We start from the raw sequence: 27,526 nt of genomic DNA, 5'->3' as shown, positions 1-27,526 counted from the left end.
TAGGAATTGCTTACAACAGAAATACAGCAAGGCCAGGAGAGCGAAATGTCACTGTCCATTTTACAGATGAAAACCTGGAGTGATGAAATTTCTTGCCCTGGGTCACACAGGAAGCTGGTGACAGAGCCAAGAAGCAAAGCTGGTCTTTGAATCCTAATCCAGTACCTTAATTAAAAGAATGTTCTTTCCCTTGTATAGCTTAGCCCATTAGCTGTTTTTTTACATGCAGCTGAAGTGCCTTTTCTCCTCCTTTGTATTTAACAGTAGGTAGAAACTTGGGTTTTTATGGCAAGCTTACTAATAGACTAACTCCATTCTCAGTACATGTATATAAAGTCGTGCAGTCTTGAGGGAGAAGGAATGGGAACGAGGTGGATTTCACTCTCGAGTTGTATTGTAGTGAATCCGGGTTGTAGGAAGCAACGTGGGAATGCAGCCACTGAGACTTGTATATAATTAGATCACTCTTGGATGGCAATTATTGCTGGAGTACAATTTCAGCAGCGGCAGTTCTGTTTGAGCATGGAGGAGCTAATTGAATTTGGGTTTTAACGGCAAAAGAAAAAAAAAAAAGTCACTCTTTGAGCAGTCCTGCTCCAGGTAGCCATTTCTGCCCTATTTAATGTTGTCATCCGGGGAGACAAAAGATGGTTTGGTTTCAGGTGAAGTTTGCCACGTTGCCTCATTTAGTGGGATTTGCAAGCAGCTGCTACAGCACAACACCTCTACAAAGAATATATGATGACCCTGCTGTTTGCTATAAAAATGAATATGCTGCAAATGTATTTTTTTCCAAAAGAAGCCCTTCTGCAGCCAGGTTAGCAGTACTTTAAACAGTTCCTAATTTGCCTAATAGCCATGCCTTTGGCTCTCTTTGCTGAGGAGTTAGCTCCAGGGGTGGCAGAGCACCACGCAGCTGTCCCTTAAGAGTAATTCATATTTTCATATAAAAGCAGTGTGAGAGTAACTTCTCACCCAGAAAGCATTTTAAATGACTCTCAGTTTAAAGCTTGTGCCTCAGAAATCTCATGTATGAGTGATTTTACTGATGGCTGTGCAGAAAAATACTTTTATTCTGAACTCTTGGTAGTTTTAGAAGATATATTTTAGGATATTATAAGATATCCTATTTGCCATAGGATAAATTTTGTTCTTGTTTTTTTATGACATGCTGTTAAAAATCTTACTAAAATGGAATCGACATTTTGCTATTGGTACTTCACTGTTTATGTTTCCCTTCGTTTAGACAGAAGGAAAAACTTCTGCTTTTGCTTCTAGTCAAGTTTTATTTTTGGACTTTCATGTCCTCTCCCAGTCTCTAGCTGCGAACATGGCATGAGCACATATTTTTTTTTTTAAAGACATGTTTCCATTTTGTCATTCCCAAATCCATAAAAACATATGGATTGTTGTTTGCCTTTTGCTGAGGCTTGTTGAAATAAAGTTCAGAATTAGTTTGACTCAAGTATAGTTCTTCCCTTGATTTCCAGATTGTTTTTAGGATTCGGGTTACATACGAAAAAAGGAACTGACACCAACTCAATAACATGCCTTGGGTGTTGCATCATTAAAGTCTGGCAGGAGTTAAGGGCAGGTATTACAACCAAGCCTAAACTTGCATTTCTGGCAGATGTTCTTGCAGTTGTTGACTGCCTCTTTACAAGGACAAGCTTTGGCTTGACGTCTTCGCCCCGGCGCTCGCGGCGCGGGACAAGATGAGGCAGGGACAGAAAGCACGAAGGAATCCAGGCTGCTGCCTGCCCTCGGGTCTCTCTAGGCTGAGAGGGAAGATGCTTTTATTTAATGTGTTGATAAGCCCAGTGTGGACTTTACACCTGGCACCAGGCTCTTGGCAAGGTGCTGCATCGCAGGAGGAATTACGCAAATTGTTTAGCGCTGGGGGCTGTGCGGTTTGCTCCCGAAAACAAAGCCCACACTGTGATGGTTCAGCTCAGGCAAAATGAAAGCTTATGGGTTTCCCCCCTCTGCTCCCTTAATAAGGTAAAAATATTCCAACCCTGTAGTTTTATAGCATTAAAGCTTCTGATTTCATTGGAGTAGTCTGGCTAAATTACATTTTATGGACAAATACTGGTGTCATTACTTCATCTGCTGGGTGAACAGTGAATTTGTCATGTTTGGAATGCTTCCTGCAGAGTCTGCTGGGGAGGACTGGTCTCCCTGTCCCATTTTCTGTCTTATTACAGCCCCAAGGCAGTTATTTCTCCTTCTTTTGATGAGTGATGAACAGGATATTGTTTCAGCTCTGTTATTATAATTTTTAATCATGCCTTCTAATTTGTGTTGTATCCTACTTATGGAAGTGCAAGTAGGAATTTGCAGGAGTTGTCTGAAGATGCAAACACAGGACTGTTGCCTTGTTAATGTGCAATTGGCATCTGTCAAAAGCCATATCTGTGCCTAATAGGAGGTTCTTTCTGACCTGATCCAGGTTTTCTCACAGCTTTATTAGTGAAAAAATGGAAGCGTAATTGGCAGCAAATTGGTAAAGCTATGTCTTAAAAATACAGAAAAAAATGAAGCTAAAATTATTATAAATATAGAAAAGTTGTAAATGAACTGTGATACAGGTTGGATGATGACATATTGAAGACAAACACAAGGTTTACAATGTAGGAGAAAAAAAAATATTAAGGGCTGTTACCAAAGTGAGAAAGGGGAGAGGGGGAGGAATCTGGCAGTAGAAAAGCATGGACAAATCAGTAAAATGTAAAATTCTGTATCTAATAAAGAAAAAGGCCTCACTTAGAACCTCAGTGTTGGTCTCCTCTCCTCTCTCTGCTCTGCAGAGCACTGTGTGACCTGACATCCAGAGGTGGCTGTGATTTACAGCTTTTGAGGGTTTTTGAGGGTTTTAAGCAATTATGTCATCTTTGGATTGCTACTGTTCCTCTGGTGCAGCTTCCACAGCTGTTATTCCATTTAAACATAAAAAGACACATTAAAAATCAGAGTTTGGTAAACACGTTTGAATACTGATTCACTCTGTAAATTTAAGGTACTGAGTTTATTTTTTTTCAGATTGCTCTTTGAAAGGTATCATGAACATGTTGAAATTTTTGACTTTTCATGAAAGTAAAACACTGTGCTGTCAGAACTTAAGCAAAGGGAAGAACCCAACATGACAGTGTGTTAGTTGGAATAAAGTAATTTATCATTTTTACAGGATGCTTATAAAAGTCTAAAATTACATATACTTTTAGGGGGGTTTTAATCACCATCACAAGTAAAGCATCAGTTGTTTTTGTGTATTCTGCATTTATAAGTGAATCTCCCTGCATTCCTTGCTGTTTATTCCTGCAGCACTGTTTCTGCTATTCAGTTGGACTATGTGCATTACTGAGCAACATGATTTCATTGCAGCAGTTGGTTTCCTTTGATATTTGTGCACCTAGGGTGTTTGTGAGCATACCTATGTCTATATTTCACAGAATAATGAGGTTGGAAGAGACCTCTAAGATCATCAAGTCCAACCTATGCCCTAGTGAATTTTCCAGCAAATGGGTTTTACTGCCCCAACTGCTTTTCAGAGACATTTTCTTAGAAAGCAGCTCAGGCACCTGCTGCTCAGCCAGAGGCTGTTGGTGATGCTCCTGTCCCTGCTTCCTAGGAAGCTGTCCTTTTTTGCTGAAAGGCAGCAAAAGGGGGTGCAGGAATGCTGTGGGTTTTCCCCAGCAGGCAACCAAGCCCCACACAATTCTTGCTTACTCCTCACCATGGGATGGGGAAGAGAATCAGAAGGGCAGAACTGAGGACTCGTGGGCTGAGATAAGAACAGTTCAATAATTTAAATATAATGGCAATAATGAAAAAGAAAATAAGGAAAAGAGAGAGAAATAAAACTCAAGAAAGTCAAGTGACGCAAATGAAAAACAGTTGCTCAGCACTGACTGACGGGTGCTCAGCCAGTTCCTGAGTGGCTCCTGGCCACCTTTCCCCACAATTGATGCACTGAGTTTGTGGTCTGGAGTATCTCTGTGGTCAGCTCTCCTGGCTGTGTCCCCCCCCAGCTCCTTGTGCCCCCCAGTTATCCCCCCTGGCAGGGCAGCAGGAGGAGCTGACAGGTCCTTGACTGAGTGTCAGAGCTGCTCAGCAGCCACCAAACCATCAGTGTGTTCTCAGCATTATTCTCATCCTTGATCCAGACAGGGCACTGTACCAGTGCTAGGAAGAAAATTACCTACCCCAGCCAGAACCAGGAGAGGAGCTGTGGAAAGTTAATACATCAATTTTGTAGTTCTGGAGCACCAAGTTTATGTCCAAGTGTGGCCAGCCTGTGAACGCTGCTGCATCTTGTGAAATGTACTTGGATTGACCCAAATTACTGGAAATAAAATGAAAAATATGTGTAATCAGGGTCTTCCCATGAGCAGTTTTCTTCAGCATCTGGCCCAGCTTTCAGAGCAGTGGATTGTGTGCTGCAGAAGGGAATGTGGTGCTGGTGGAGGGATGTCCCCAAACTTCACCACCAGGGAAGGGAAGCCCAAAGAGCTCAGTGAGGGCTGACACAGACATGTCATGATGCTGAGCCAGGACTGTCCAGCTCTGAAATTCTGTGTGCTGGAGCTTCTTTTCTGCCCTGAGACCTGCACAGTTGGTATAGCCAGTCAGCTGCTGGTTGGCTGTGTCTGGCAGGGAGCTGGGGAAGGGTGAATTCCACAGTGCTTCTGATAATTCCACACCTGCACTGCTCAACAGAGCAAGCTTGCTGTGTAAGAAAAGGGGGGAGCGGTGTAGAAATGTAAGGAGTGCTTTTAAAGCTTTACATAATCTTTTCCATTTTACTTTAAAGGCAGAGCTGTTTTCAGGAAAGGAAATTTGGCAGATGAGAAATATGTAGTTGGGTCACAATACCAGGAGAAAGAATAACTCCCCCCGTGTGCTTTATGGCATCACTGGGTGCACTGGTGAGCTAAAGCCACTGCAGCTGGGAGAGGACATCATCCCTGTGGGAGGGATGCTGTTTGCCAGGCATGCAGTAAACCTTTGGCAGAGCCTACTGGGGAGCCCATTCCAGTGCTGCTGGACCCAGCATTGTCTCTGGTTATTATACAGCAGCTGAGTGCTGGGAGCTGTGCACAGTACAAAGGATGATATCTCTGGGTGTAAAAATTAATGCAGTCTCTGGGAACAGCCAGAACAATAAAATTTTACCACTTGTCTGTGAGAAGTCACAAGCTGTTTTTCATATTCTCTTGTAGACTTTTTCTTTTAGGGCACCCTGAAAGGAATATCAATGAAAATTGTAGCCTCTCATTGTTCTGTTTCCCATAATTTTTTCACACTAAAATAAGGCCTCTCCACCCTTTGTTCAGACATGTATGAAGCATTTGCTTATGCATGCACTGTGTGAGGGACACTGCAAGGGAGCTCCAAGATCTGTGTTGTACAACTCTTGCTGCTACGACTTTTTCTGCTCCTTGGGGCTGATGAGGCCCACGCTGTCAGCCTGATAATAGGGCTTTGCTTTTAAGGACAAGCTGATCTTAAAACCCTGTTGATAATTTCATGTTTTAAAACAAGAGCATTCATGTTTCCTGCTGTAGCCTCAGGCTTGGTGGATGTCCCTGTGTCTTTTAACCCTCAGATATATGTGTGGTTTGAAAGGACAGCTTTTAACTAGTTCTGATTATGACTTTTTTTTTTTTTTTTGGGTACTGTTTTCATTGACACCAACAGGCTTTGTATCAAGCCAAATAGGTCAGTCTTGCTTGCTGTCTCTTCCCCATCTTGCTGCCCTGTGAGGAAGCAGTGTAAAGGTGTGCAGAGATGGATTTTTAGCTAAAATGCAGAAAGGAGAGAGAGCTGAAGCTCTGCTGTACAGCTATCCAAGGAGACAGATGGGATAACATCAGTGGGAGCTTGCCTGCTTGGGAAACAATGCCATCACTTAAAATTAGAGGTGAAGGTGGTGAAGCCAAGGACAAAGAGTTTGAATACATCTGCTTAACTTCTGTAAAGCTTTTTAAAAGGCATTGCCTTTTCCTTGGCTGGTCTTGGTGAGTAGAAGGGCTTGAATGTCTCAAGGCAGTTGGATGGAGTGGCAGAGGCTTTGCTATGGGTAACAAATGGGTCTGCTTTGATATATGTGACAGAACTTTAATCTTTAGCATTAAAACTCTTTAATGATGTTCAAATGTTTAACTTCTGGTGAAAGTATCAGTGACAGCAGGGATGTGTGGAGTCTGGTTCCCTGCTGTCTCACTCTGCTGACTGATGGTACTGCCCAGAAATCAGAGCAGAGCTGGGTGGTGGGGCCCAGAGTGAGACACAAAGCAGCAAGAAGTGCCTCAAATTTGTGTAAAAGGCTTCTAAATTAAAGGACAAAGATAATGGTGATGGAGGTTGGCCCCAGGTCCCTGTGCCAGGTCCATGGGAGCTCCATCTGCAGCAATGCCCCTTTGAGCTTTGGCCACCACAATGATTTCTCCAAGTAGTGTTGAGCCAGTAGGAAGTGCTGCACATGGAGACTCCTGCTGTACTGGAATGTGGAGCAGCATGAACTGTTTGTTGGCTAATGCCTACTGGTTAAAAGATGCCAAAATTTGTAAGGTGGGATATCATCAGTACTGGTAGTGCTGGTTTGATCCATAAGCTGTTCTGCAAGCCTGCCTGAGAGGCTCCTGTTCTTTATCAAGTGTTCTTGCCAGGGATGGTCTTTATCTCTTACTGTTTTGTGACAGTGATGTTAATCCTTCCAGCCTTCAAGCATCTTGTGATTTTGCAGAGTTTAGCAAGAGAGCATCATCCCTAACTTGCTGTGGGCTCTGCCTTGGCGTGTGTAAATTACCCAGGAAGAGATGACTGGAGGGGTTTGCCTTGTGTGTCTGTTTAAATGGAACATGAGAGTTGAACAGCACTTCTGAGTTGGCTGAAAGCAACATGCAGAGCCTCATCTTGTGCAGAGAGAAGCCCCAAGTGATGTGGAGCTGGTGGAGCCTGCTCAGCTCCTGGTCCAGGGACGTCTGGCCTGTGACATTTGTTAGCAGAGATGTTCTGCCTACACCTGCCTGCTTCTTTCTGATCTTCTGAATGAGCAGCCATCACTCAGCCTTCCTCCTCCACGCCACGGAGCAAATGGTGGCATTAGGAGTGTTCTGCTTCCAGGATTTCAGAGAGCTCAGGTTCCCCTAAGCAATGGATTTGTGCTGGGGAGAGGAAGTGAAGGCTTGGCTTGGCCCATGTGTGGAGAGCTACCTTGGAGGAGAAAACTCCTGAAGGAGCTGGCATGACTTTGGCTGGATCCCTTTTACACCTCTCTGTCTCAGGGTGTGGAGTGCAAGTGTGGTCCCAAATGGGGTCCAGTGTATGAACCTGGAAAATGCTAGATTTATACAGAAACCCAAGCTGCAATTCCTCATGCTGGAGTTTCTCCTGGAAATCACCTCAGAAAGGTCCTCTGATTCAGAGAACAATGATTAATCCAGCCTCTGAGTGCTGGGGAAGGGATTTGCAGTTAGTGTAGGTGGGATCTTTCATGAAGGGTGGTGATCCTTGCAACCTGGTGCCTTTGCAGTCATCTAGCACAGGATAGAAACCTGAAACTCATTGCTCACTGAGCAGAAAGCGTTTAATAATCTTATAATCTTTCCTCTAATGGTTAATATTTAGCCCAAATAGATGCTGATCAGGCACATATCCTGTGGCTGACCCTTTGGCTTTAGTAAATGCTCCAGTCCTGTAGCAGGTACCCACATCACCAAAAGCAGCAGCAGAGCCAGCAGTAGCAGTGCCTACATGTCTCAACAGGGATGTCAAAAATGGAGCACAGAGACAGAGTGGCTGGCACAGATGGAGGGGGTTGTTCCCTCAGACTGTGACTGAAATGGTCACTAGTGCCACTTCTGAGAGCAAATCATGTTTCAGCTTGGAGGTGGTGTGGGGTGCACTGTGGGAAGCTGGAACTGCACCTGAGAGGTTTCACCTTCCTGCCTTCAGTGGTTAAGTCACCTGAAAAGTTACCATGGGACTGCCCTTCCTGATGGAGCAGCTTTGGTAATCCCATGGGAGTGGTTGGAGGAGGGCATGAGGAGAGGGCTCTGGGTGTCCCAGAGGTGGGTGACACTGCTGGAGAAGGTTCTGGATGTCCCAGAGTTGGGTGACACTGCTGGAGAAGGTTCTGGATGCCCCAGAGATGGGTGAAACTGCTGGAGAAGGTTCTGGATGCCCCAGAGGTGGGTGACACTGCTGGAGAAGGTTCTGGGTGTCCCAGAGGTGGGTGACACTGCTAGAGAGGACTCTGGGTGTCCCAGAGGTGGGTGACACTGCTAGAGAGGACTCTGGGTGTCCCAGAGATGGGTGAAACTGCTGGAGAAGGTTCTGGATGTCCCAGAGGTGGGTGGCACTGCTGGAGAAGGCTCTGGGTGTCCCAGAGGTGGGTGACACTGCTGGCTTCCCACTCTGTGAGGTCTGTGGGTCACTTGGTGGCACAAGGGATGTGTCAGGTGGCTTCACACCCCAAAGTGTTTCCCAGGGGAATGCCCAGATGTGATGTGCTGTTAATTCAGGGACAGAGCCCTGCTCCTCCATCAGCAGGGCTGCTCCCAGACCCCAGCAGCCTTCTGAGATCTCCTGGGTCAGGGAGATGGCCCAGTGGAGATGGTGGGAAAGTGCTGCTCCTTGGTGAAGATGAAACACAGGGGAGGAATGTTTCAGTCCAAGCCTGCAATGAAAAGGCTGTGGTTAATTTTTTTAAAGGCTTGCAACTCAATCTTGCAAGTTTGCTACGTGAAGCCAAAGCCAGTGCAAGAGGCTGTGATTACAGTCTGGCCTAAAATGCTGGAGGATGTTTTTGAGACTCATCATTTACAGCACAATTAGCATCTTCCAAAGCAACAGATGTTGCAGCATCTGAGGGAAGGTGTTTTCTCCAAACATGGTCCAGGCTGCTGCTGAATATTTCCTGAGCTTGGAATCAGGCAAAATAAGCAATTAAAGCTGAGGGTGCTGCACTGACCAGGGGAAGAAGAGGGCATGGCAGGTCTGTGTTTTCAGGGAGAGCTGGAATTACTTCATTTCTCATTTAGTGATGGCTGAAGGCACAGAACCTCTTCCAGGAGCTATTGATTCAGAACTGGTGCTCAGAGGCATCATTTGAGGGATCCCTCTGTATTTGCTCAGTGGCAGCCATCAAGATGAGTCCTAGAAGTCAGTAACATTTCAAAACTGTGATTAAAGGCTCTGATAAATGTGTCCAGCTAAAACTTTGGTAATTTTATTCTCCCTCACTTTCCCCCTTAATTGAGGATCTCTCCATTGTCCCCAGAACTCATGCTTGGTCTTGCATTTGTTATTAAGCTTTTATTTTTCTAGCCCACACTTGAATCACACATTTGCAAGGAGAGGAAACAAGCACATTCAAAAGCAGAAAATAAGAGTAGTTTTTCATTTTCTTTTTTTTTCAATGAATCGGATGCCTTATGCAAAGCCCATTGAATTCCATGTGAGTTTTCCCCCTGACTTCAATGGGCTTTGGTTCTGGCTTTTAGCTCCCCTGAAAGGTCCTGAACTATCTGTGCTAGGGTGACAAGGAGGCTTGGAGAGACAATTCCCAGAGCTCTTCTCAGCCCCTGGCACAGCCAGGTTGCTAAGGAGACTTGGCCTGGCCAAGCTCCTGGAGCTCCCCCTTTCCGGGTTTATTGTCTGCTGTCCCTGCCAAGGCTCTCTGGTGGCAGCAGTGCCACTCTCCCAGCCACAAAACCTCTCCCCTGGCCTCTGACAGCAGCAATTCCTGCCCTGCATCTCCCCTCTGCCAGCGTGCTTGGCCAGCAGCCTCCCTTCCCATGGCTGCTCCATCCTGCTCCAGGGCTGGAGCGATGGGCTTGTGGCTGCTGGCCTCCCTCTGCTCTGAGGGTTGGGCTTTGGCCCCTGTCAGCCACCTCCACACCCCAGCATCTTCATCTCCTACGGCTGCATCACTTCCCTCTTTCTCTTCTCTCTCCTTTACCCCCTTCTCTCTCCTTTGCCCAGCACCAAAAAAAAAAAAAAAAAAAAAAAAAAAAAAAAGAAATAAAGCCAAGGAATCCTCTGTTCGGGGGATTAAATTCCTTAAGGAGCCCGTTCTCAGGATTCCTTGTTAAGTGTGTAGGCTCCTACAGTCATTTCCAGTAGCAGGACAGGCTCCCACCATCTCTAGGTGTCCTGCAGTACTTTGGACTTCCTAGGAAGTTCCTTCCATTGTGCCAGGTTTTTTTTTGTGGTTTTTTTTTTCTTTTGTTTTGTGTTTTTCTTTTTTTTTGTTGTTGTTGTTGTTGTTTGTTTGTTTGACGCTTTTTTTTGTTTGTTTGTTTTTGTTTTTGGGTGGTTTTTTTTTTTTGTTTTTTTTTTGACTTGGAATTTTCCAGCTTTCCTGGATTCTTTGTAGTTTTATCTCTTGGAAGGAGGTATTTTGAAGTTTTAACATTAACAGGCTAAATGACAGTTTCCTCTAAGCCTTTTGGGCAAGGTCTCTTTGTCAGTATCCCTTCAGATAGCAACTCTTGTTTGTCTACAGATAAGTGAGCAGAAATATTCAAACCCTGGGCACTTTTATGGTGGTGTAAAATTTAGGTGCTTGTGGCCTTGAATCTGATATATCTCATGTGAGCAATCATTTTGACTCTGTGTTTTGTAGATAACTAATTCCTCAGACGGGGATGATGTTGATTTTGTATCTAAACTGCAAGCTGGTATCTTGTCTCTTGTGGTGGGATCCAGCAGGAAGCATGTTGGGAGTGATTTTCTGTATTATAGTATAAGTTTTTGACTTGTTTTTATAACAAATTGTGTCATTAGTGAGATTGTAACACTGAAATGTCAGTGCTCAGGCAGCATATATTTATTTCTCAAGGTGTTTATTCAAAATTCAAAAAATAATGAATGAACAAGGAATAGTGAAATCACTCCCCAGAGCTATGAGATTTGCTGCCAGCTTGTTTTGTATAAAAATATTATTTAAATAACTGGAGATGTATATGGTCACAGTGTTTTAGTGATGATCTTGATTATAATTATTAGGTAATGATACTATCACTTTCACCAGCCTTAAAATTTTTTTTAAAGGCAATTTTGACTCCTTTGCTGGTGTTCAGTAGAAAGGAACATGCTGTTTCCATCTAATATTAGTGCAGCTAGCTGTTTGAGTGATGATATCTGCTTACAAATGTACAGCTTGTATTTTAAATGCTGAATAGTGATGTGAGATTTATGAATATGGCTTTGACAGTACCTGTGCTTAACAGAGACCTTGGATGTGTGTGGGTTTGCAGAGACGTAGGATAACTTCAGGATGTTTTTGGATAACGTCCTGAAACGAGTATTTCCAGGAAAAGGTGCTCTACAGAATTAAGCTTGGTCGTTGGTAATTATGGAAGTTTCTTTGTAGTTATTTTTCCCAATCCTGAGTGTTTTTTGTGGGCTCTTTGGACCCCATGCCTGCTGGATTTACATGGTGATGGTTTTGTTCTCCTGTGCTGTTTGCCTGTGTGGGCACAGGACTACTCCCCTCTGCTGAAGTGGAGGAGTTGGTGAATACTGATCCATGTGGGGGAAGGCAACAAAAGTTTATTTTTAACATATTTCCCTTTAGAGAAGAAATTTCACAAACAGCCATACGTATATGCCCATCCACATACACACACTTTAATTTTTTTAATAAAACTGGGGGCCAAGAGTGTGAGAACTCTGCTTTTACTCCTTTGCTTTGCCTCCTCTTTTTTGGTAGAGGAAATGCTTGACAGTCATCAATAAAAGATTAAATCATTGATGGCTATCAGGATAAACGAAACACGTCTTGTGTGTGGATGTTGGCATAGTAGGAACTTTTCCAAGATGTTTCAGGCCTCATTCTCTGGTTTGTTAAAGGGCAGAGAATAAGGTCACAAAGGAAATCAAACCCTGATGTGGAGAAATGAAACATGAGGCCTACTGACTTCTAAAAAACATTTTAAATAACATTCTCTAAGGTTTCATTTTATACCGAAGGCAGCTGTAATAAGTTTTGGAAGATGGTGTAAGGTTTCTATTAAAGAGAGATTTTTGCTTGCTGTTTTTGTACCCAAATGAAGGAATGAGGGAGATGGAATTAGAGCTTATTTAGTATAAGGTGAGAAACTAAAAGTTCTCTCCAGAACTGTAAAATAATAATTTATATGTTCTACTGCAATTTACAAATTAAAAAATATGAAACTGTTCCTAGATCTTCAAAAATGACACACATAGCCATGGAATAATTTAGTAACTGCAATTCAAGTGCACTTTTGCCACAAGTAAAATAAGACTGCTGCTTTGTAGTGTGCTGCCAGCATAGCCTCAGTGAATAAATTCCCAGTAGATGTTTGCTGCATGCCAAATGTATTGGACTGTATAAAAGATCCCATTGTTCAATGGCATCATTATTTGCTATTATACTCACAATGTTTGCTTGTGAAACAATTTATTGGAGACAAGTATGTTTAAGAAAGAACGCTCGGTTTGAAATTCAGCTGATTTGGCTTGTAATGTCAGAGCATTTACAGTATATAGCCTCTAAAAATAAATATTTAGGTCTGCTATTTTTTACTTATCTTTGAAAGAATTCCTGGAGCAGGGGAGAATGTGAAGCTGAGGCTGGGGATGGCCAGCGAGCATTTCACTTCTGATTCATAGAATTGTTCAGGTTGGAAAAGCCCCCTAAAATCATTGAGTCCAATTAATTAACCCAGCAGCGCCAAGGCCACCCATAAACCACATCCCCACATATCACATCTACACACATGACCTTCAGATGTCCTTTAGCCTGTTCCAAAGCTGGGCAGCCCTTTTGGTGAGGGAATTTCCCCTGATACCAAATCCAAACCCTCCCCTGGCACAACCCGAGGCCATTTCCCCTCCTCCTGTCACCTGTGAGAGGAGCCTGGCTCCCACCTGGCTCAAACATCCTATCAGGGAGTTGTAGAGAGTGAGAAGGTCCCTCCTGAACCTCCTTTTCTCCAGGCTAAATAACCTCAATTCCCTCAGCTGCTCCCCATGAGAGGTTGCCTGAAAATGTGTGAGAAATGCTTATGCATGGGCATAGATTAGAAGCTGAATTGGCTCACATTAAATACACTTTCATTTTCCAGAGAGCTCTGTATTTGCCTGTGTCTTGGTGAGAATAAGAACGAAGCAGTGTTTCTGCTGCTGTGTCTGGATGGTGGTGGTGGCACTGATTGGAGCATTTTAGGAAGCTGAGCTGCCTAGTTTGTGCATCCTGCACTTCTGCTGCTATTTCTGAGAAATTCCTTTTGGTTTATTTTAACATGTTTTAAATCAATCATTATTCAAAATTAATCAATAATATTTCTTCCTAATGTGTGTCAATAATATTTCTTCTTAATCAAAAAATTAATCAAAAATTGAACAATAATATTTCTTCTTAATGTGTGGAGGTCTAGTTGAGTCAAGACGTTCTAGAACTCAGAGGTAACTTAATTACGGTAGCTTAAAAAAACCCAAAAGGAGATATTTTACCTAATTAGGGCTGAGTTAAACCACGGAAAATGAGCAAAGTGTTTTAAGCGGGGTTTTTCCCTCCCTCCCCCCAAATGGCTATTCTTTAAATTACAAGTGTAGCGCTCAAGCCATCTCCTTTGAACTGCAGGTTTTGTTACACGCTTTGGCTGCGGCGTTACTTCGGAGGAGTCAGCCAACAGGCTTACAGGGCTTTTTGGCTGGGGTTCACTTACAGTTTTCTTGGCAGCCCTGCTTATTTATGCATCTTTATTTCTCTCTCTCTCTCTCTTGCTCCTTCCCCGCCGTTCCCTGCTGGCGCAGAGCGCTCCCCGCACCGGCCCATCCTGCAGGCGGGGCTCCCCGCCAACGCCTCCGCCGTGGTCGGGGGGGACGTGGAGTTTGTCTGCAAGGTCTACAGCGATGCCCAGCCCCACATCCAGTGGATAAAGCACGTGGAGAGGAACGGCAGTAAATACGGGCCAGACGGGCTGCCTTATCTCCAGGTTTTAAAGGTGAGGCTTCGCAGATGCCGGCGGTGGTGATGCCTTCTTTAGAGCGTGGTGTAAATCCGAGGATTTTGAGTTCTGAGCTTCTTTTGAAAGTGGAGATGTTTATGTTAGAAGTGAAATGATGAGTTAGATTGTCTGAATGCTAACTGTGCAGCTTATCGACACTGTTTTGCTCCTTTTTACTTCCATGAGAAATCGTTTATATCTGAATGTTTCAGGCATGACTTGTTAAGAAAAAATGAAAATCCTTCTAAAGAACATCACTGACATTTCTGTATGGGTAGAAAGCATCCAAAACATACCTGGGACAATCTACTCCGTTTCTTTCATGTTTCTTCAGCCTCTTGATTTCAAAGAAACATGGCAGCTGCTGCCAAAGGCTTGCTGGAGGACTGGGCTGTCAGGATGCTGAGATGTCGGGTTTGGAGCAGTGTATTGGTACTGTCATACCTGCCCGTTTGGAGCAAGCCTGACAGGGAAACTGAAGCTTTCCAAGCTGGGTGGCATTGCCAAAACTCTGTCAGGCAGGACAGCCAGCTCTATACCTGCTTGTCCCATGCAATACCTGCCTAGGTGGATTCTTTTTTCCCCCCACGCTGCTGTTTTCTAACTCCTCGTGTGATGCTGCAGATGTAAGAAAACCAAACAACAACAACAACAACCGAAAGGAAAATAAAAAACCCTACAAATTCCAACCCCAAGCCTTTCAGTGTTTAGAAGCTGATGTGGAATATTCTGGTGACGTGTTGGTGGTGGGACCATAGACAGATTGGTGTCCGTTCTGGGCAGCAGTGACGTTGTTCTCCTGTGTTATTGGTCTGTTCTAGCACTCGGGGATAAATAGTTCCAATGCTGAAGTGCTGACACTGTACAATGTGACAGAGGTGGACGCTGGAGAATATATTTGTAAGGTCTCCAATTATATAGGGGAGGCCAACCAGTCTGCCTGGCTCTCTGTTCTGCCAAGCATACAAGGTAACAACGTTTTTTAAAGCAAGCTGGAAAAAATGGTGCTTTGGGAGACTGCAGGCAGCTTGTAGGATACTCTCTGGCCTTGGTGGTATATGTGTAATCCTCCTTTGGTGATGCAGCTGGTGTTACACCAGCAGCCATGGAAAAATTCCCACAATATTCTCTGTACCAGAAGCACTGCTTTGGTTTCTGTTTGCTGATCTTTATTCTCTCTTTGGTGTCTTTGTGTCTGTGTGTGCTGAACAGTTTTGTTGTTGATTCTGCATACTCTGCAGTTCACACCAAGGGTACTCCTTGAATAATGTAATTACAGCCTAGCAGTGTATATTTATATATACACATAGGTGTGTATGTATATGACCTGTTCACATAAAAACCCCCTGGAGCACAAGTCAGGTCAGTTTAGTCACTGTGACTGTGCAGGTGGGAGGATTTTTCCAGGTCTTACTCACCCATTACTAACTGGGTTTTACTCAGCAGTAACGATAAAGACAGGCAACCGTGTGACTGCAGCCCACAATTAAATTAACCTCAAAATTGTCCAACAAAAAGGTATTTATTCCCTGATTGTGTATTTCAAAGTAACATTTTTGAATGGAACAGAGATCAAAAGTAGCAAACATTAATTTCTCTAAACCTCCATCACTGAGCTCTTGATGCTGACGCTCTGATGTGCCCATCTTGGGGCAGCTGGGGAGTTCCAGGCCTAAAATTTACTCCATTTGTATGAGTTTGGATACTTGGAGTGGTGCACAAGTCTGGAAGATCACGAATAAAAAATGAAAAACGTGCAGTTTTTTTTCCCCTCAATCTTTAGGTTGTAGAAAAATATATTTTATTTCTATTGTCTGGTTCTCAAACCTTTGAAGTCTTTTCTCTCCCACCTGTGAGAGCCACAACTGAACAAGATCTCTGATTTCTGAGCAAGAATTGGGATAATTTTCACTGTGCTTCTAGGCAAACCATCAAATATTTCCAGATCTGAGATTTAAATGAGATTTGGCAACTCTTCACAATGTACAGTAGTAGTTACTACTCAAAAGTGCAGTGCAGTGGGTGATGCAAGGATCATACCATCTAAGACAGCTACAAATTTGTCTTTTGGAACAGAATTCACCCCTTTTTTATCATTTTAGAGTATACTTTTACTTTAGATTCTTTCTTCTGAAACACGTCTCTACATGTGAAGGATCCCACATTCTGTCCTACTTTGTTTTCTCTTTGTTTTTCTTTCAACTTTCTCTCGTCGCAAAAGAAGAAGGCAAAAAAAAAAAAAAAGATTTGTGGGTGAATTTTTCCATGTCTTTTCATTGCATGCATGTTTAGGTGGTGAGTTTAGGCCTGGTGAAGGGTGTTGATTACTTTCTGAGGTGAGCTGGGACCTGTTGGTAAACGCCTTTTGGATGAGGGATTGTGGATGGGGAAGGAGCTTTGCATCTCTCCACCTCTGCCTTTACCAAGTGCAAAGCCCTGTGGCTCCACCTCCCTATCCACAAAATTTCTCTCAGTGTCTAGCTTTTTCTCTTGCTTCCCTCTTGTTTTTTTTTAGGCTGCCGGTGTTAACACCACGGACAAAGAAATTGAGGTTCTCTATATACGGAATGTAACTTTTGAGGATGCTGGGGAGTATACATGCTTGGCGGGTAATTCTATTGGGATATCCTTTCACACTGCATGGTTGACAGTTCTGCCAGGTATACACTGCTCTCTTTCTGTGGTTTTTCCTCTTTTTTTCCCCTCCCCTCCCCTTGTTGATTGCTGAAGAATTAGCACGGCTTCTGTCTCAAAAAAAAAAAAGACTTTTACAATGATTTTGGTTTTTTTAAGCGCAGTTGTCTCAAGAAAGTGAGTTGTTCTGTCACGTGTTTGCAACTCCAAAAACCAAACGGCAACAACAACAGAAGAGTGGAGTATGTGGCTATTCCACTTAATTGAAATGCTTTTACATCATCAGAAATGCTAAGGAGTTGCATTTCCTTAGCACTTCAGTGAGACAACTGAAAATTAGCCCATAAATCATTGTAAACTTTGTCAAGAGGATGAAATTCAGTTCGTTACAAAGTTTGGAACTAATTTGGCCATAGTTATGTACTGGCTCATTAAAATGCCTGAGCTGTTCAGTGTACTTCAATTCACTTTTACCTATCATGCATATCTCTCATGGAAATTCCAGTTTCAATGCCAGAGGATCATGTACAGAAGCAGTGCCTTCCATATCTTGGGAATCGGCTCCGTGCATCTTTAAACATTGCATGCTCTAAGGAAATAAGTAGTCATTTGCTTTTACTGCAAAGCATGTCTTGCTGTTCTGGGGTTGATGATGTTTCTGTCCTTAAAAGAAACAAACATCAATGTGCTTTATTGCCTGAAAATTATTATCAGCTGTTAGAAGATGTAACCGTAGTTGGTTTTGACATTAGTCAAATTTTCTCATTTATAACTGTTGGCAGCTGCCTCCGGAGTTCCTTTGGAAAAAAACATGAACTACCTGAGGTTTGCTGGGTCATCTTGTGCTTAACATTTATTAATTGTTAATCCTAAGTAAGAGGTACAACAAAACCTGCATGTGCGTATTGCTGAGGCTCACAATGTGGGAGTTAAATGTTCCCACTGTCTGCAGATAATTTCTTACCTTTTACTGAAATATATTGAACAAGGCAGCTTTATTCCATCTCACTCTGAACTGAACCCCGAGCCTGTGAAGTGTCACCAAGCAGGCAGAGCAGTGCTTATGTAGAGTTTGCTTCTGCTGGCAATGTTTGCATTTTGCAAGTGCTTGAACAGCATTTTTTTAAACCCATTTTCTTTTAACAAAGTATTTTTCTAAGCTTGGAAAGGCACGAGAAAATTTCAGCTTGAAACGTGCATTGCTTGTGGAGTGACCGCTGATGGCTGTGGAATGCTGTTTATCCGGGGGTTGAATCCCAGATAAGGGATTAGGGACACTGTTTGCACATATAACTGTCTTGAAGATAGCTTCAAAATGGTTTCAATCAGAGCAACAGCTCTGTAGAGCCACTCCCTCCCAAATCTAATCTCATAGGCCAGTAACCACTGATGAGGTTACTGCCGTCCTCACTGAAGAGGGCTCGTTAATTAACGTGTTGCTGCCAATTCCTTTTTCAATTATGCTTCAATTATGCTTTTTAATCCAGCACTGGGCTCCTCAAAGGACCTCAGGGGAGTTGGGCACCCAGCATGAAGCACAGCTGGTTGAGCAGCTGGACAGCCAGCTCCTTGAAACCCTTTTGAAACCCCTAAACTGACTTTATAGACATGATGGGGGACTGATTCATCCTCCCTTCCCTCTGTGTTTTAAGATCCTACTGCAAATTTTGAATAAACAGGCAGACTCAAGCAGGCTCAAGCCCAAACATTTATTTTCAAATTTAGACACTTTTCATTCAGGCTAGCTAATTCAGTTTTATCTTTAGATGTGCTTTGGTGTAGTTCACAAGAATTGCTGTGTTTTTGCAATTTGGCTTGAGTAACAAAATTAACCTGAGCCTAGTTTGAACAATTTTTCGTCCCTCTAAAACGATCCTTGATCATGCAATATTTCAGTGTATGTGTACGTACCTACCTAGGCAGACACGTGTATACGTTTGTGTCTGCATACATAGATGCACGAGCTCATGCTCGGTGCAAACTGAAAAATCAAAGCAGTAATCTGCAAAAAATAATTGCTCTTAGATTACAAGATGGCCTAAACACCCAGTGCTCTGAACATCACGGAGGAATTTATATTTTATATTTTACCATTACTTACTCCAAGCGCTGTGCCGAACGCTGCCCTGTTTGCTAACCCTGTGGCATGATTGTTCCCTCCTGCAACCTTCCCACCCAGCTCCTGAGAAAGAAAAGGAATACCCAGCCTCTCCAGACTACGTGGAAATAGCAATTTACTGCATAGGGGTGTTCCTGATAGCCTGCATGGTGCTGACAGTGATCCTGTGCCGCATGAAGAACACCACCAAGAAGCCGGATTTCAGCAGCCAGCCCGCTGTCCACAAGCTGACCAAGCGAATCCCCCTGCGCAGACAGGTAACAGAAAGTAGATAAAGAGTTTCAAAAAAACTTTTTTCTCACCCCAACCACTAAGCCAGCACATCCTCCTGCTGAGGAAAGGGAAGGGAAGAAGGGAATTAATAAATTGCAGCAGGTTGCGGTAAGGGGTGGGAGGGAGCTTAGCACAGCGATGGGCATCTCGAGGAAATCAGGGTAGGGCTGTTAGAGAGGGGAGAAATGTAAAAAAATGAAATATTTCCTGTATTAGCAGTCTGTACATGAGGGGAAAAAAATGTATTTCAGCTATTTTGGGGCCTGATCCCGCAGCTTGTTGGCGTCAATGGAAAAAATGTTACTGCCATAATGGGCTCTGGAGCAGAATCCTGTTTAATTGTATATTTATGATGTTTCTAAGGTGATTATTATTGTGGTAACTAGGTACCAGATGCAGAGAGGTATTTTTCAGGGAGACTTTTGAAGACTGAAGGGAGGGAGTTTCATAGCCAGGCCTCCAGAAAACACCCCAAAATAGAAAAAAGACTGTAATAAAGTAAAAATAGTGAGATACTATATCAGATTTTGGGCAGCTTGATTACGATAATGATGCTTTTGAGTAAGAAACAAAAGCAAGTGCCAGATTTAAAATGCACACAACAGCATCGCATGAAATATATTTTACAATTGTTTGTGGTTGGCAATGAGCAATACTGGAGAGGGAGATACCACGAGCAATGAACCAGTTGAACAAGTAACAGGACTTTGGCTTTATCACAGGCCACCACTTGCCAAAACAGCCTCCATTCCCACACTCTGTCCTCTCCTGAAGGATTTGTGGTGTTTTTAGAAGCTGGTGTTTAATAGGTTTTGATTTTCCTGCACTAGGTCTTGAGGCCAGGCCTCTGCACCCCCAGATTTCAGCCCTGCAGGATGGGGGATGTTGGAATCTGAAGCTGGGGTTCACCTCAGCAGCCAAAAAAATTCTGTCTAGGGGGGTTGGATCCAAGCCCTGGCCAGGGACCTGGGATGTGAGGGTTCACTTTGTGTCCATCTGCACCATGAGTAGTGGTGCAGGATTTCTGCAGATTTGTTTTTACAGTCCAGAATATTGTCACTGTCAGAGTAATACATGTACCTTAAAAAGGGTTCTTCAGCATGGGTAAGTGTTTGAAATTACATGTATGGGCACACAGAGTGGGAAATTCTGAGCAGCATTATATTTTTCTGGACCCTCGTTTCATGGTGTCTGAATTTTGTTGGTTAAAAATACCAAGGAGTGGAATACTTTAGCTACCTTCCTCTGAATTCAGTATTTTACAGAACCTTGAGGTGAGGGACCTGAACTTTTTTCAATCTGAAAGATATTTGGTTTGTTTAACGTGCAAAAAAATGTTAATTCTTTTTTTTTTTTAATCTTTCTTTGCCACTTTAGGATGTTTGTAGGGGATTTTGGATTTTTGGTGGGGTTTTTTGTTGTTTTGTTTGTTTTTTGATTTTGTCTTTTTTTTTTTTTTTTTTTTTTTTTTGTAATTTTGATTTTGCACATTTGTTTGAGTACCACTGGGACAAAGAGAGACTTTTCACTCTGAGTGTGTCAGAAAGAGTGATGAGAAGCCCTCAGCCCAATATTCACACATCTCTCTGGCTAGAAATCTGTGTCTGCAGCTTTGTGGACAAAGGAGGCCTTTCAGAGGTTGTGTGCTTAGCCAGAGAGAGATACACATCAACTGCTTAGATAGGAGACATTTATTAGATTTCTGCCTGAATATAAAAGCCTAATGACTCAGAGACAAGTTGATGGTAAAAAAAATACCTAGGGTTTGGTGTGAGCTCAGTTGTGTCAGCTGGAAATGGCTCCTCGGGGAGCAGAGTGTTATTTCATTGCATGTGACAGCAGTGCCAACCACTGCCCTCACTTCAGCTATTTATCCTTAAATGATGCAATATGGACCTTCTCCAAAGCTATTGTTTGCACAGAGGAAAGAAACTGTCTTACAACATGTTTGTCACGTTGGGTTTTATCAATTTATTTCAGTATTTCTACATATTTTTAGCCGAAATGGCATTTTGCTTTTAAAACTGGGAATACTTTAAAAAAAAAAAATTATATTTGAAAGTGCAAATGCTTTTTCAACGCCTAAGCAAAAATCCCACTACTCCAAATTGCTCCTGGTACTGTTTTGTTAGCAGCAGTTGCTCATTGAAGGTCTCTCTGCTCTTGTGTCTGCATGGAAGAAAATGTAACTACTGTGTAAGCATTGTCTGAAATCTGTATTTCTGATTTGATGATTTCACTGGTCAGTTTGCAAAGGCAGGATGAGACAAGCAGTCCCTGAAGAGTCGCTTGTGAATATTCCTTCATTTCTTCTTGATGCTGAGGCTGCAGCAGCTCTTCAGTTTCTGCATCTTTTAAATCTGGTTTTGGATTTCAGGGCTGTTGTCACAAGTGAAGAATTGAAAAATAGTCCAGATGTTTTATTTAAAGGGTGTGTGTTTCTGGATCATTCAACCCTGTTTTATTGTGCCACCAAGCTCACTTTGTTCCAGTTTATTTGTGTTTCAGAGGATTGTATGTAGACTTGGTGGGGTTTTGTCACTAAACCTTTATTTATCTGTGGATCACAGGAGGTTTCCCTTGGTGCTGTGTGTGGGAGGGATGAGGTGGGAAGGGAGCAAGATGCTCGTGGCAGGTAGGCTGTGAGAATGGGGCTGGGTGATGATGGGATTTGTTGGAATTCCAGAGAAATGAGGCCACAGACTGGGAAATTCTTGATACTGTTTTCAAAGCTCCTCTGCTGCTGGGTCAGGGTCCCCGAGGATCTGGGCTGGAAAATAATCCTGGTTCAGAGAGAGACGTTTGCACAGCTCTGATGCCATCTTGTCTGAGCAGGAGAAGAGTCTTGCTGAGTAACATATGGTTTGGTTTGGATCCTCCTGCACTGTTTAGCCTGAGCCACCACAGGATTTTATCATTCCCCACATGCAGGCATTTTTCCCCTGCCAAAATGCAGTTCTGTTGGCGTTTGCAGCAAGGGTCAGGGTGAAGTCAGGAATTATCAGTTCCCATCCCCTAGCATCCTCATCCTCCCCAGGATCTGGTACTTGGTTTTCAGGTTTTTCCATGGAAATCCAGCAGGCAGCTCCTTTTTTCATCAAAGCAGTTAAGTGTTACCTGTGTGGAGGTGCCAGCTTGAGAGGGAGGGGATGGAGAATTTGTGGGATTGAGCCTCACAAGCTGATTTGCAGGACAGGCTTTAAGTGAGAGGGTCACTATCCAAAGAGTACAAAGTAGCCTTCAATAGGATGTACATCTCCTTTGTAGAACCTTTGTTTTAGCAGATAAATTGTAATTGAGGCAGACAAAAAGACAATGCCATCGCTTGTGACTTGCTCAAAGTCAAGTACAAATGTTTGTCATCACTAAAGGTTTTTGTTAGGGCTGTCACAGTCAATCTGTCAAATTTGGACCCCCTCAACATGCGTCTTAAACAGGAAGCAGTGATCTTTTTAATGCTTACATTTAAAATACACTCCCATTAATTTATGTCTGTTGTTGTTGTTGTGGAGTCTAATCCTTCATAAAGATATAATGGGTGTATTTGTGATGAACAAAGACTGATCAGTTTAAAGCAAGGCTTGAGCTCACCCAGCAGAATAGTTCAAAATGGTAGCTCAATAATTCAAAATTATAATGGCAGCTGGAATGTAAAAAAAAAAAAAAAAGTGATAAGGAAAAGGGGAAGTAATGCAGTATTTCATGTAATATTGAGCAGTAAAATCATAATTTTTTTAGAGGACTAGACTATGAAGTACAAATATTAATTCATAACTGTCAGTAAGATATTGTTGAATGGAATTTACCTTAAATATTTATTTTATTTTTTTCTTTATGCTTGGGTTTTTTTTAATGGAAAACACTGTCTTGTTTAGTGGTACTTATTGGATATGATTTTGTGTATAAGTGTTTCCAAATGAGTGCTTTTCATGGAGGGGTGGTGCATGTGTTTTAAATGTCAGTACTTAACATGAGGACTTCTCAGTTTTGTGTAGTGCATTTAACCTTGTATTTTCCTGCATCAGGTCACTCGGGCTGTTTCTACCAGCAGCTAACAGCATTATTTACTAATTATAATTTACAAATATGCATATGATTCCAAATTAACTTTTACAGCAGAGCCTTCAAAAAAGCTGACAGTTATAGGCAATCACTGCATGCCTGCTAAAAAGTCCCAGCATGAGTGCCAGAACTGACAGATCTAGGCTCCAGGACATGGTATGAATTATCAGTGGAGGAAAACACCCTTCATAATCAATTACAGACAATTACACACTGCTCTGCAGCTGATTTTGCCACATGGCATTTAAAGATTCCAGCTAAGATTTGTTTGTTTTAAACGCTCTGCTGCTTGGAAATGCTTGTAGAGCATTCACTGAGAGCTGATTAAGCACAGTGTGTTGGTCAGGGGAAGAAGATGAAGTTAAAATATAATATAATCATGCATTGTTAAAATATAATCATGCATTGATGGGTGAGGGTTGGGTGCAGTGGGCTTTTCTCCTTCCCCAGTGCAGATTTGGAGCTAAAGGTCTGTCTGAGGCTGGTGCTGTTCTCACTTCTGGCCTGCTAAAAGCACAAAGGAAGCACACAGGAATATTTTCTGGTGGAGCTCTGCCTTCCTTTTGAGGTTAACATCTACCATAATGCTTCTTTCAGTGCTCTGCTCAACTCAAGCTGACTTTCACCTTTCTTTCTTTAATTAAGAAATTAAACACCTCCCTGGTGCAGTGTCATCACTTAAAACAGGGTGTCAGCACACTGAGTGGGCCCCCAAGATGTTTAATTCACCTGTGTCAGGTGAAACTGCATGGTGAGGAGCTGGAGAACAGAGCTGGAAAAAAGTAAAAAGCATACAGAAAGCTGCCACTTAAATGTAGATTAAAGCTGACCATGTCTACTGACCTTGGAATAGGTAGGATTTTCCTGTCTTTTATAGTGTGCTCTAAGGCAGTGAAAAAAAAAAAATGCTCGAGGGAGGAGATCAAAGGTTAATTCTTTCTTATTGCAGGAAAGGTGAGAGGCCATTTCAAAACAGAAAATCCCCCCAACCACAGGCCAGGCTGGGTTGGCTTCATCTTTTCTGGAGCAGATTTTTATAGCCCTTGAGCTCCTGTAACTCCTTGTAGCGCTCCAGTTAATCAATCAGGTGAATATTCCCTGGGAGTACAGTCCATTTGTCTTCTCCCAGACACGGAGCAGCTCCTCTGGATTTCTCATCATTCCTATCCACATTAATGCACCTTGGTTACCTCCAGTACCTCTGGCCCATCACACAGTTCTGCTGTGAAGTAAACACGTGGAGTAGTGTTAAAAGGGAAACTGGCAGAGCCTTTAATCTGCTTTTTTTCTATACATTATTGCTATTTAAGCTCTGTGTTTAAAGCGCATCACTGGATTATTTCAGTTTATTGCAAGTTTATATTTATAGGCTTTAACCATGCTAAAGCTGCTGAATGGTGAGTGTAAAAACTAGTGAAAAGATGAAACTCTGGAAGAGATCCAGACAGTGTCCAGTACAATGATTGTATTCATGAAATGAAAACCAAAACCAAAAAACAAGACCCCAGAATCCAGAATTCTGGACCATTTTTGATACCTAAGGTATCTAAATTTTGTAGGTTCACTTCTATGCCTTTCTGTCCCTTGAAAATAATAGCTGTAATGGCAAAGACAAGCACAGAAAAAAAGGAAATGTAAATTAATAAAAAATGTAATAGTCAAGACTTGAATAAAAATCTTGGTAGAATGACTGGAGAATAGTAAGTAGGTTTTGGAAATATGGAGGAAGTGCTCATAGAGTATTGATAGTTTTGTGGTGAGAGATGAAAAAATGGAAGCCAGAAAGAACAGAAAAGTGGAATTCAGGAAAGTAGGGTTGGGGGCAGAGGAGCTGCCACACTGGAGATTTGCACATTTCTTGCTGCTGAACTGGTTCGTTTCATGAAGCATCATTTTCAAACTGTAGTGAAATAATGAAAATGAGAAAGAAAAAAAGAAAAAAGCTGATCAGAGATCAGATTCCAGCTCTAGTTCTCTTGCTGGTCCAGCAGGTGAGTTCCCTTCTGCAGGCTGGCCATGGCAGCACCTCTCTCTCTCAGGACTCCATTCAGTATTCACTCACTGATTTATTTACAGCTCCATAGTCTGCCTTAATACTGCTTTTCTGTTTGTATCCCAAGTGGTCACTGGATTTATTTTCCTAGAGGAATGTGCCAGGTACTTATATTTGCTGAAAGTAAATATTAGCATTCATGATGGTGGGGTGAATGAGGCAGAAGCAGTCCACCTTTCTTTTTTGAATGGTGGCCTTGTGTTTGTGCAGCTTCACTCTCTCTTCCCATGGCCACATCTTGTGGGCAGGAGCTGTTTCTGATATCAGGAAAGGTCTGTCAGCTGCAAATCTGGTTACCAAGATTAATTTTTTGATAACAACCCTTAATATTTTCTTCCTTGCGAAACCTCTTTCCACTCTTAACAGCTGGGTTTAGAAAGATGCCTTTTTTAATCTAAGACCTGCACAACAAAGCTGCAACCTGGTGACATTTTACATAAATAAACCTGCTGGCAAAGTTGATCTCATCCAGGTGATGAGGGTGTGGGTGCTCTGGTGCTCCAGGCTTCCAGTGGGTCCAAGAGAAGAACCTCCTGCTGCCTGGTGTGAGGATGGGTGCCAGTGATGGCTTTGTGGCATCCTTCATCCCAGCCTGGCTGCCGGATTTTGGATTGCCAAGAACGCGATCGTGGCGTGAAGAGAGAAGGAGGATTCACACTCGGGAGGGGAAGACTGGCAATTCATTTCTGTTTTTTCTACAAGCATTTCTATTTTGTGTTAGTATTCACTTGAAGCTCCGAGGTCAGCAGATGTCAGGCTGCTGCTTGCAGGCTTGAGGAAAGAGCCTTATAGAAGATCCCACACCAAACCAAATTTTGCTACACGGGTGGAGCAGCAGCCTCTTTTTTCTCAAAGCATTTATCAATCAGTACTTTTGGTTCTCTAAGGAAGATGTCAGGGCTGATGAGAAATCACGCTCCAGAGTTTCAAAACGGAGTTATTTTTAGTACCTCTTCCCCACATTTCCTGTAGAGTCTTTAGCTAAGAATGTAGTTAATTGAAAACTGAAGTGTTGTGATAGCTTTTTGATGCTTTCAGTATTGGAGACTTGGAAAATCGAAAGTAATAGAATCATATAGACTGGAAAAGACCTTCAAGATTGTTGAGTCCAAATGTAAGCACTGCCAAGACCACCACTAAACCATGTCCCACGTGCCACATCTATGCATATTTTAAATCCCTCTGAGGTTGGTGACTCCACCACTGCCCTGGGCAGCCTGACAGTCCATCCATTGAAGGAGCTGTTCTTAATATCCAGTCCAAACCTCCCCTGGAGGCCATTGACTCTTGTGCTATTGCTTTTCCTTGGGAGAAGAGATGGAGCCCCATCTGGGTGTGCTGATTTGGGAGAAAACGCGGTGACATGGACAACTAGGAGTGGAAAAAGAGAAGTTATTGGTCACCTCTGCTTGTGGTATAAGCTGCTTACTTGGGTATCTGAGGCTAGTGATGTAAATACTGCCAGTTTATTAAAAAAGTTTAATATGATAAAAACACCTTCTGAGGGAATAAATTTAAAACTTACATGGTTTTTGATTTGTGGGACAGACTGTATTGGCAGCCTTTAGAGCCAGTATTGTGCTTACAGAGAAGGCAAAATGTGAGAAGAGAGCTCTAGGATCAGGACTGTAGATTCAGCCATTTCCTACCACCATGGTTCTGAGCTGGCTTGGTATCAGGTGCTGGTGGTTTTCAGATTTTGGGCCAAGATTACATCTCCATCTTTTTTTTTTTTTTTCCCCTTGTTGCATCTTGCATTGCAACCACAGGTGTCGGCCGACTCGAGCTCCTCCATGAACTCCAACACGCCTCTGGTGAGGATCACCACCCGCCTCTCCTCCGCCGCTGATGCCCCCATGCTGGCAGGAGTCTCGGAGTATGAGCTGCCAGAAGACCCCAAGTGGGAGTTCCCAAGAGATAAGTACGTGGCTTGCTCCCTCTGACATAGTTTCTGCCTGTCTGAATGCCAGCATGGCAGGTGGAAGCATCTCCTCATGTCTCCCGGGGTTTCTCTGGCTTAAAGAAAAATCTCAGTTACCTGAAGCTGCTCTGAAGATCGAGATTCAATTCAATTGTCTGAAATCAGTTTGGTTAAATAGAAACTGAATTTCTTCTGCCTGCAGCCTCGATTATATTTTCAGATTTCTTGCAGGTTTTCAGATGCTCTGCTGAAATGTAGCTCCTCTGGTAGGAAGTGAGTTTGGAAAACTCGGTGTGATCTAGACTGGGAAAAATATCCACATGCAAGCACTGCTGAAAGGCAGTGGTGATTTCCCCAAGCAGCACCTCTGAACATTAAACCATGTTTCTTAGTCAACTCACTAATTGGCTAATATTTAAAAAAACATGTAATATAATATGTAGGAGACAGAGAAAGTCTGAATTATGCTATTGGACAAT

General features: G+C 42.8%; 1 protein-coding gene across 16 annotated transcripts in view; it reads left to right on the top strand.

The window, feature by feature from the left end:
• The window catches only part of FGFR2 (fibroblast growth factor receptor 2), an 80,526-nt gene that overhangs the window by 37,322 nt on the left and 15,678 nt on the right, over window positions 1–27,526 (top strand). For 6 of the 16 annotated variants that reach the window (XM_085583725.1, XM_085583726.1, XM_085583720.1 and 3 more), the window contains 4 exons: window positions 13,792–13,982; window positions 14,807–14,954; window positions 18,799–19,002; window positions 26,897–27,047. In XM_085583725.1, coding sequence (XP_085439851.1) covers window positions 13,792–13,982; window positions 14,807–14,954; window positions 18,799–19,002; window positions 26,897–27,047 — 694 coding nt within the window. Of the gene's footprint in view, window positions 1–13,791; window positions 13,983–14,806; window positions 14,955–16,500; window positions 16,646–18,798; window positions 19,003–26,895; window positions 27,048–27,526 lie in introns of all 16 variants that reach the window. The other 10 variants (XM_077784721.2, XM_085583723.1, XM_085583731.1 and 7 more) reach the window with 3 other exon arrangements.

The sequence above is a fragment of the Lonchura striata genome, chromosome 6, assembly GCF_050655825.1.
Source record: "Lonchura striata isolate lonStrDom1 chromosome 6, ASM5065582v1, whole genome shotgun sequence".
In the NCBI taxonomy this organism is placed as follows: Eukaryota; Metazoa; Chordata; class Aves; order Passeriformes; family Estrildidae; genus Lonchura; species Lonchura striata.
Note: the sequence above shows the minus strand (reverse complement) of the source record. Positions and strands in the feature narration are given on the sequence as shown.